This window comes from Melampsora larici-populina (genome assembly GCF_000204055.1).
Source record: "Melampsora larici-populina 98AG31 unplaced genomic scaffold MELLAscaffold_55, whole genome shotgun sequence".
Taxonomy (NCBI): Eukaryota; Fungi; Basidiomycota; class Pucciniomycetes; order Pucciniales; family Melampsoraceae; genus Melampsora; species Melampsora laricis-populina.
The window spans coordinates 341,349-351,733 of NW_006768819.1; the positions used below are offsets into that span (position 1 = coordinate 341,349).

At 37.0% G+C, this 10,385-nt stretch overlaps 1 protein-coding gene across 1 annotated transcript; it reads left to right on the plus strand.

The window, feature by feature from the left end:
* Positions 1–9,244: 9,244 nt before the first annotated feature.
* On the plus strand, positions 9,245–9,918 carry MELLADRAFT_111598 (uncharacterized protein; the record flags this gene model as incomplete). The annotated part of the gene is made up of 2 exons (XM_007415922.1): positions 9,245–9,520; positions 9,631–9,918. The coding sequence occupies 2 exons, from the start codon at positions 9,245–9,247 to the stop codon at positions 9,916–9,918; spliced, it is 564 nt and encodes a 187-aa protein (XP_007415984.1).
* Between the last annotated feature and the right edge of the window lie 467 nt (positions 9,919–10,385).

The following is a 10,385-nucleotide window of genomic DNA, read 5'->3' on the forward strand; positions in this document are numbered from 1 at the left end:
AGCACAAAAAACACAAAAAAACACAGAAAAAAACACCACCAAAACCACATCATAACACAACACACATAAAAACAGAACAAAAAAACAACAGAACACACATTTTCCAAACCCAGCTCCACCATTCTCCCCCCGATGCAAATTGTAAAGCGACCTCAAGTTTTCTTGATCCTTGATTGCTCAGTTATCTAACAATCAAAGCAATCAATATCTAGATTATAGGACTGGGTGAATGAGGAACAATGAACTTACTAAGTGTGTTGGACAAGAGACAAATTTTCATACTGCACCCTTTTCAAATAAAAGTGCATTATGTATCTTAGTTGTTTCCTTGATTGCAGTATCTGAATGATACATGCCACACTCCCACTCATTGTACTCTGATCCCATCTTGGTCCCTATTATAGCAAAAGCTCACCATTGGTAATCCACTTCCCACCTAAGCTAGCAGTTTCCACTAATAACCTCAATCTTTGCACTGATTTTCTCTTCATGCAATATCAATCAATCAATTGCATTTTCTATTTGTTCTGACACAGCACTTTCACCATGGCCGTGTGGTGTTTGCCCGTCAACAAGCACACACAAGTCCCCTTTGTGCCTCAAAGGGAGTCCGTGTGCTCTTGTTGTTGGGCGACTGCCACAAGCACACGGTGTTTGCTATATGTAGCTCTCTGCATTTCCCGTTATTGTCTTGAGCCAGTTCCTCCAAAAGTGTCAATGGCAATTCGATCTGCTCCATCCCTGACGTATCTTTTCTCATTAAGGGTTATGTCAGGAAGGGCATACACAGCCATAGCGGTATATCTCCTTCCTCACAAACAAACTTTATTACATACATATAACTACATGTAATTAAACAATCACAACTAGTAATAAGCTGAAAGAACTCGTACTTGAACTAATATGTCAAAGACTCCAGAGATCATGAGAGGGTGATTCTGCTTTGCTTCACATCTTTAAGCCATAGCTAGAGGTATAAGTTGGGGAATCAGGGGTAGCTTTGTACTCAAGCATAATTTAAGAATGGAGTGTAAAGATAAGCCAAAGGAGAAGCTTGAATTTTCAGATCAGAAACCAGAGTAATAATTAGACAAAAATTATATGGGGGTGTTATGAAATTGATTAGGGGAGTGAGACCTTTGGTGAATCAATAGGAGACAGATATATAATTGCACAGTTGAAGAAATGTGGGTGTTATATATTGAATGCTATGAGATATATGGACCTTGTAAAGGTAGGAAGCAATTCATAGCCAAATTTTGGATGCAAAATTGATGCAACCAATAGGGCAAACTTAGTATATTTGAAATATAATGATGTAGGAAAAGACAGATGTCAAATTGAAATTCCAGCCAACAAAGGTAGGGAGATGTAGTTACATAGTAAGGAAGGATTTTGCTGATCATATAATCAGTGATGTGAACAAACTTAAGTAATGTACATCAAGGGGTTTCAAGTTGAAAATTTTTCTATGATTTTTTAAAAATTTGGTAAAGTTTTATACAACCCCATAAAATTTCAAATTTGACCATATGTAAAAAAACATAAGTTGTATGATGGAGCCAGTGGTCATAGAAAGAAACTTGAACATTGCAATTACCCAAGCCTTTCATGACTGGAGGTTGGAATGGAAATAGATGAAAATAGCTTGTCAACCAAGCAAATCTCTTTGAATCTATGTCCAACTGACCTTGTTCAAGGTTTCAAAAAAACACTCTTAACTCACTTTCCAGATGGTTCAAACCTCACAAAGAAATTTTTCTATTAAAACTGCTCAAGAGCTTCTTCAAATAGCCAAAGAAGATGAGGAGGATCGAATGATTGAAGAAGAGATGCCTGGTGAACAAATCCTTCCAACATTTGGCAATGTTTGATGACAATGACAAGATGGCCTTCTTGACCAATCTCCTCTTCAATGATGTGGTCCTGGAAAGCACTGAGGATCTCTTGGAAATCCTGGACAACCTGTGTTATCACAATGCACGTTCACAGACGCCATTCAAAATGGACCTCAGTGTGAATGACTTACTTTGTGATCAAGAAGTAGGGTTTCAACAATCAATGAGGACTTCTCACACCGGCTTCTACACCATTCTGGAAGTCATTCAAGGTCATGAGATCTTCATGTCAGCTAGTCAAACCCCACAGCCTCCAGTTATCATCCAACTTGCTCTCACTCTTGAGCACCTTTGAAGCAAGAGTAATGGTTGTTCTGTACGGCACCTTGATAGGGTTTATAGGCGGTCAATGGGAGCTATTTTCAACTGTACTTGATGTGTTTTCACTGCTATTGACAAGCTTTGTAGTCATTATATTCAACAGCCTAGTGAGGAAAGGCAAGAAAAGATATGCACTGTGATTTCTCTCAAAGGCTTTCCTGGATGTGTTGGTTTTGTAGACGGAACCAACATTCCATTATATCAACAACCCGGCCTTGACGGAGAGACTAGAAAAGATACTCTCTCAATTGCCAAGTGGTCTGTGATTGTGATTGTTAAATGATTACTCTCCACAGTGGATGGCCTGGTTCATGTCACAATCAAGAGGTTTTTTCCACCATGCCATCCCTGATTATCCAGAGCTTTGCTTTTCTAATGGTGTGTTTTCTATATTTTCCCTTTTTTATATTCAAATCCACTACAGTCAACTCCCTCTAACTTGATATCCCTGTAAGTGCATAATTCTCTATGTGCATAGGATTTTTTGCCGCCAAAAAGGGGTTTGCCAGCCAAAATGAGGTCTATAAGTGCATATTCCTTTAAGTGCATGAGAAAACCACCCGCCAAACTGTATGTAATTAGAGGGAGTTGACTGTAACATTTTCATTACCTCCTAAAATGAATACTTATTGGCTGACTTGGTGTACAAAACTAGCAACACAGTGGTCTCAAATTACAAGGCACCAGCATCAAGAATGGAGAGAAACTCTCTGTTAAATACACTGGTGGCTAAGGCCCGGATTCAAGATGAGCATAGTATTGGCATCTGGAAAGAACAATTTGGTTCCCTTCAAGCACTGCAATCAAGACTCAATCAAATTGACAATATGCCATTTATATTGATATGATCAAAGTGTGTGCTATCTTGAGCAATATGCTTGCCGACTTAGGTGATCAGTGGAAGGAGGAATTCACATACAACTATTTACATGATAATTACAAATACACTGCTGGTACTAAGATTGCAGTAGAGCCTACTGATCCAATTGGAGTTCTCTGTTGAGAGCTTGTAATTAGGGACTATGCTGTTTCTTTTGATGAAAATTTGTAAGACTGTCTTGGTCTTTTTTTAATTCTCACTTCAATTGCTCTGAAATCATCATGTACACAATACAGGACTAGTTAACATTTCAATCTCAAAACAAACTTTGACTGTTAAAAAAAGTCTGATACAAAGATAGATCAAAATATTCTTGAGAATATAGCATCATAATAGATGTTGTTACTACATTTGGGTTGGCTCAATTGATAAATTCACTGTTCAAATAATAAATCAATGTATTTATTCATCTCCCAAACAGACACTACGCCAGATCGCAAATTTACCACTGAGCTTAGAAAACCAAAAAGACATAGAAAATTATACACAAGGCAGAAGGGGTCAAAAAAATGTGGAAAAATAAGGGTTGCATTCCCCTGTGTGTGCCCCTCATTTTGCATATTTTTACAAATTTTTACGGCAGCAGTGTATATCAGGTCAGAACTCAGTTTATGTCCAAAACTGGCAGTCATGGTGGCATTAACCTTGTGAGACCAATAAAAATGTCCATTTTGTGTCAACATCTGGAATGTCAGTCCAAGTCTATAAAAGGTCGCCTTTTAAAGAGACTCAAGTCTGAATGTACTTACTAAGTGCAATTTCACTAATAGGTGGCTTCGTTTCAATAGGAAGATTCAGTCTTTCTAGTGAGATAAATTCAATCCAGGGCTTGTCAGTAACTCGTTAAGATCTCAAGATACAAGCAAAGGTACTTACTGAACGGATCAAGTTACAGTAGTCTTCTACAGATGAGTACAAAGGTAGCTCTATCTCAGGGCTGCCTAATTCTACTAAAAAATTGATAAGGGATCTTTGTCAAATAATGAGATCTTTGAATATTTTAGACGTTGTATGTTGATGATAATTGATCTTCTAAATTCTCTTCCAGGGAATTCTAATGAGTAAAGGCTTTCTAAAGGTTGATAACAAAAAGTAGGGGTAATAAACCGCGCTGTAAGCTAATGTATTAGATATCAAGATATTGGGAAATATGTGAGGTCTAATCGAGAAGTATTCGGCTGGTGTTTATTCAAGAAGTATTCGTGTATGAAGCTTTAACACTGCAAAGATAATTTATTTGTCCGAGGTGAAAAATTATTACATTTAATGTACAAAATGATTAAAAGTGCATTAAGTCTGCATCAAGTCTGCATTATTCTGCATTAATTCTGCATTATTAATCATTTTGTGCATTAAATTTAATTATTTTTCACCTCGGAGAAATACATTATCTTCGCAGTGTAAAAAGGTTACAAAGTAAAAATATGAGTTGGTTGTAATATAAGATGATCCTTTCTTATTTAGACGGATGAGCTTACTATTTATTTTATTTGAAATGAGCTTGAGTATCTCGTATTTCGATTTGTCGTGGAAGAACAGGGTCTGCAGCCTGGTCAGGGTTAGAATAGTGGTTCGTGGTTTAGGCTGAGGCTGACTCCTGGTCAGGGCAATGTTTCAATATTAGCTTGCCTGGTTGGTAAGGGTTTTACTACAGTCAATTTCGTTACTTTAATATAACTGTTCACTCTTGAGACATGAGTGTGAGTTGTAAGGGTTTCTCAAAACTTGGTTACGGGTTTTGAGAATATAATTTTATTTTTATTATGGTTTTGTCTTCCCAAGGAGTAAGTGGTTTTACTCTCTAGGTTGACATGGAATGTCTGCCCATTCTGAAAGCTACATGACTAATTTACCAGGATACACATTAGGATGAGTGGTGTGTGTCCAAAAATGAAGAAGGTACAGCAATTACCGTCCCCAACAGCAAATCTAGAAAAGCTTATAAATCTGTTCCGCAAGGGTTTTAGCATCCAAATGGAAACTGTAGATCCAGTATTTGGCTTTCATAATGTGCAAGTGCCAAATTGATCAAAAGAAAATTGTTGTATTTGTGATTGTTGAAGAGTTTCTGCCCAAGCATGGGTAGTTTTGGACAAAATTTGAGTTTCTGACCAAATACACCCCAAAATCATTTTTCTAAACATCTTCAAAACTCAAGGTGAAAATATGAAAAATATGCAAAATGATGGGAAATCACAGACTGATACAACCAGTATTTTTTCAAATTTTTCCTACCTCTCATGCATTGCTGAGAATTTTCTACATCTTGACTTTTCTAAACTCCATGCTATATTATTGATTTGGCGTAGTGAGACATGTTCTTCTGTTGACTTGATTCCATAACCTCCTGGCAAGTCTTGTTTATTTCTGCTTCCGCGCAAGCCTCTTCAGCTTTCAGCAATCTTGAATCTTCCTTGTAAAAACTGTCCATTTCCCAGTCAATATTCTTATCAGCTAGATCATGTGCAATCTGAGATTTTGAGCTCTCAATGTTACTTTACGTGTGAGTGTGAGCGCCAAATTCAAAATTCACAATATTTTCTTTGTTTCCTTATAACTTTTTCACCACTCCTCTGCTACCAATGATTTAAAGGTTTTACATTAAGAAATGAATAATTACCCGTTGATTGAGCTATTACCCATCCTGTTCTGACAAGGTTTGACATATGTAATTAACTAAAAACCTCCAATTTTGATGATTTTTGACCATTTTCACGTTTAATAATGATTTCTCTTCTATCAAAAGATCATCCTACATCAATCCAATCAACAGAATAACTATAAAATCGATCTGAAAAAAACTCTTGCCACCATGAATCCTTCAATGACATCACTACACAGGAATTAATACCATAGTACCTTGTTTACCATCCTCAAATTTCCCTCTTTCTTGGATAATATCACTCCTCTTTCATCAATGTCCAAGATCAAAGTTGGTGCTGACTAATGTTATGCTTCTCTTGCATATTTTGACCTTCTTAAACCTCCAAAACCATTAATATTAACCTAAAAACCATTTTCCAACTATATTATACCTATATTTTTGAATTTTTCTTCAACTTCTCTAATTTAATCCTTCTAATTGTATTCCTTTCATAACAGTTCTCATTCTTAAAGACTCAAACTAAATGTTCTTCTCCATCAATTATTTCCTTACTAATTCTTTTTAATTCATTTTCACTCTTATACTATTTTTATAAACCTTTCAATATTTCCTCTTCTTGTGATTGTTCTTATCAAATGATTTCATTAATTTATGATTAAGATGATAGTAAAATGATGATATTAAATCAACTTTGAGACCCTTGATGAATAACAACTTCAATAATAATTTTGATTTTAACTAAGACACAGTTGTTTTACATAATTTTTAAATTTTTTGTTTAGATAGAGATCCTGCTCACCACAACATTCAAAAACTGTGTGAGGCAAACAAGAAGAATCCCTACTTGGGTTTTTTCCTATCTCAGATAAAATGCTGGTGATTGCTGACAAAGACAAAGACTAATTGCAAGGGACTGAAACTCCATTAGTTATCAATCTGGAAGACAAAAGCAGATGTGATTCCAGAAGAAGACTGTGAGACCAACCATGATTCAGAAGGAGAAGATGTTGTAGGATGTGCTCCAGACTATCATGAGGATGCAGAGGATCAGCTTGACAATGCTGATCCCATCAACCTTACTACCACCTCTTCTCTTGAATATTTCTAGAATAGTGCTTGAAGGAAACAGCAAACCAGCTCAATTCCTTGCTTAGCAAGGTAACTTGTTTCTTCTTTGGCTTCCTCTGAATCACATCACGGTGAAGCTCAGTACTATTTTTGTAAGGCCAATTCCATTTCACGACAAGTGGCTCAATTGGCTGCTTGAAGGGGATACCATTCCAGGAAGGCCAAAAGTCTCGAGTTGAAACTATTTCTTCTCATTCCAGGCTATGACACAGCTCAATGGAATGCTGAAATTGATTCACTCAATCAATTGGTGCAGGCACGCAAGGTCAGTGGTCTGAAGTAGTCAGATTTTATTTGGACTTGTTGCTGATCATGTCTTGAGGTGAACTTTAGGTTGTTAACAAACTCCTTGCCAAGGACCTTGAACATGTCAGAAGCAAGAAAAAGCAAGGCAGGTATTCATCAAAGCCACACTGATATTTCCGCAAAATTTATTTCTCTCTTGATGACTGGAATTCACGCAAAGAATTAACCAACAAACTTAAGTCTAACACCTGTTTCCTATTTAATTGTGATATTAAGAGCAAGTCTAATTAATAACGCTTGAATAGACAGCCTTTCTTATAACTAACTAAGTGTATGGAGGGCAATGGCCCAACTGGTTCTATGTTCATTCCAGATTTCTATGCCCTGAAGGTTCACCTTGCCAATCGGGCCAAGGAAATTCAACAGGGAGACTCCCTATTAGCCATGATCATCTCAATACAGGCTTGTGTACACAGGTACCTTGAAGAGGCTTTGCAATGCAACACAACCGTTGTGGCAACAACGCCACCGGCGCTCTGCCTGAGATAGCAGCAGCGGAGGCGCGCGCTCCGCCTGCGCCAAGCCTTTTTCCATGTAGTCGGTCCGGGTTTCACTATAGCTATGGTGTCAACCAAAGTCTGGAATAGTTATTAGACTTAGGTGAACGACTATTCACAAAATGTGTTTTGTGTTGAAAATAAGATCTATAAATCTTACACTTGGTTTTGAATCTTTGTGTTAAATGGATTGTATCTAGAGACATGTTGGATAACTAACGGATCCGAGTTAAGTAATCAACAGATAGTTCTACCAAAATGGATACCGTGAAGTGAACCAGCTTTGGGCGTGCTTGAGCAGTAGTTTGATAAAACTTGGTTCTATCGAAGTGAGAAATCTGGTATAGAAACGTTAGTCAAGTAGGCAGTACTACACAATCTGTAACATTTCTGGGAGATGAGAAATATCAAAGAGAAAAGATAAAGGTATGAAACAAAGACAAGAGTATTTTTTCAAAGAGAAGAGTCTAAAATTCTTAATGAGGTCTTTTCAAAAGGTAAAGTACTATTGCTTTGAGATAAGGAAAAAAGTGTTTTAGTAAAGATAGATATAACTAAAGGAAAAAAAATGTTGTAAGGGTTGTATTGGATGATTCTCTTTGCTTAGTGATTTAGAGAAGGCTCTTTTATATCTGGTTCTTGATTGGTGGTTGTTAGCCAAGACTAGATGTGGAATTTGTTTGAGCCAGTTCTGAACTGGTCCAGTTGTAAGGGTTTGGCAATCCCTTGGTAGTTTTTGTAATGGAATTTAGATAAGGGTTAGTTTCTAGGGTCTTTAGATTAAATGATGCCATTATCTCTAAGGCCCTTACTTACTCTTTCTTGTTTGATTACTAGTGTTATAATTTGTACACTCTTGAAACTAGAGTGATAGAGTGGGTTTTTAATAATATAATGTTTATGTATTCTTTTTGTCAATACGCTCGGGGTTCTGCTCCACAGAACTCTTGCGGTTGACATATGGTGAAACCCGGACCAATGGCAATATAGTGATTTTGAGATCCGCTCTCTATAGCGGTATCTTAGCAACAGGGCACCTCAGAGCGCCCGGTAGTGCTCCAGAGCACTTGTTATCACAATTTTTGTGGGTACATAACAATCTCAAGTAGCAAGTATCAATTGAGTTTTTCTATTCTCTTTGAAAAATTAGTGAACCTGTTCAATTTGACTTATCATTTTCATCTTTGACAGGCTTGATGATTTAGGAGCATACTTTTCTGATTCAATAGATTGAATTAGAAAACCAGTTTATTTACCAAGGTAGTTGCTCAGATCGTTTTGGCAGCTAGTGCGCTTGGGAGTGGATGTTGTGGTGTCTTGGAAGGTTATGCAAGAATAGTGTCTGCTGATTCTAATTTAACAATTTACAAAGATTTCAAAGCTGTGTATTAGTAAGTTTGAAAACAAAACCTTGAGAAAAAGGTTTTCTTGCAAGTCAAAAATGGTTCATATCATACAATTTTCAAATGATTAACTTCTTTCTCTTCTCTTTCTTTCCTTTCTGTTTTTTTGATCTAGTCCTGGGTATCTAGCTGGTGTTACTAATCCGATTTTGGAATTACACACAGAATAATGGGATGTGTTTTGTAATATTGAGACTGGAAATATTATGATTTCTAAAGATATTTCAATGTCTTCTCAACCCATGAGATCATTTTTACCTATCCCACCTGAAAGTTCTTCAACTGAGATGTTGTTAAATACTGGAGTTGCATCTACTAATTTGTCTAATAGTACAACCAAAACTGGTGGTGGTGGGGTGGGTTTAGAGGGTGGCTCAAAGACTACGCCTGTGATTGGTGGGGTCGTAATTTCTCATGCTACTCTTACTGGTGCTAAGAATGAGTTGGTAAGAGAATCAGTGGATCTCAGTTTTATGGACAATGTATGTATTTTATTTACTTTTTTATGATTTGAAGTGGGATGATCTTATTCCAAGAGAGATACCATGAATGAGTCACATGGGTTTAATTGGATGTGTTTTGTTTTCTTCAGATTATCTCAGCTATTACTTCACATTTAGGTGAACCAATCATCCAAGCTAGGTCTACAGATTATGTGAGTAGGTTTGTAAGAGTAGCTTATAAATTGGGAGAATATTATTTGTGTACATCTTTAATTGCACCAAATACAAAACCATTAATAACCCCATTGCCTTATTTGAATACAAACATGTTGGAAGAGAAGATTGAAATGTTAGGATCTGGGCCTGTGTTTTTGGATGAATGTCTGATGAAACGTGAATGCAAATTTGGCCAGGATCAAAGATTGGAGAGAGACTAGATCTTACCAATTACATTGTCAGGTTAGCTCATTCTTTTAACCAAAAGAAAATACACAAATCATACATTTTCTAATGCTTTGAGTTTTACTTTTTTAATGGTTCAGGGTAAAACCTTTTTTGTATGAATACTTGTGTGTGTGTCCTTTCTTTTTAAAAGATTCCTGACAGTGCTTTTAGGCCCTTTTGAACGTGAAATTTGCCCATAGCGGAGCGGAGCAATCTCAAAGATTGCACCGCTCTCAGAAGTCATAGCGCTTCCCAACAGATAGCGGGGCGATTAGCGTTTTATCATAGCTCTGAATCGCTCCGCTCATGAAATTTTGAGATATAGCAAAGCCGAGCAGAGCACTGGGGTGTTGGTGGCAAGCCTCCTCAATCCTTTCTTTCAAAGTGTGTTTTACAAGGAGGCATTTGGACAACAACAGCCCCACACTGTTTGTGCCGGTGTGGTACTAATAGCACAACA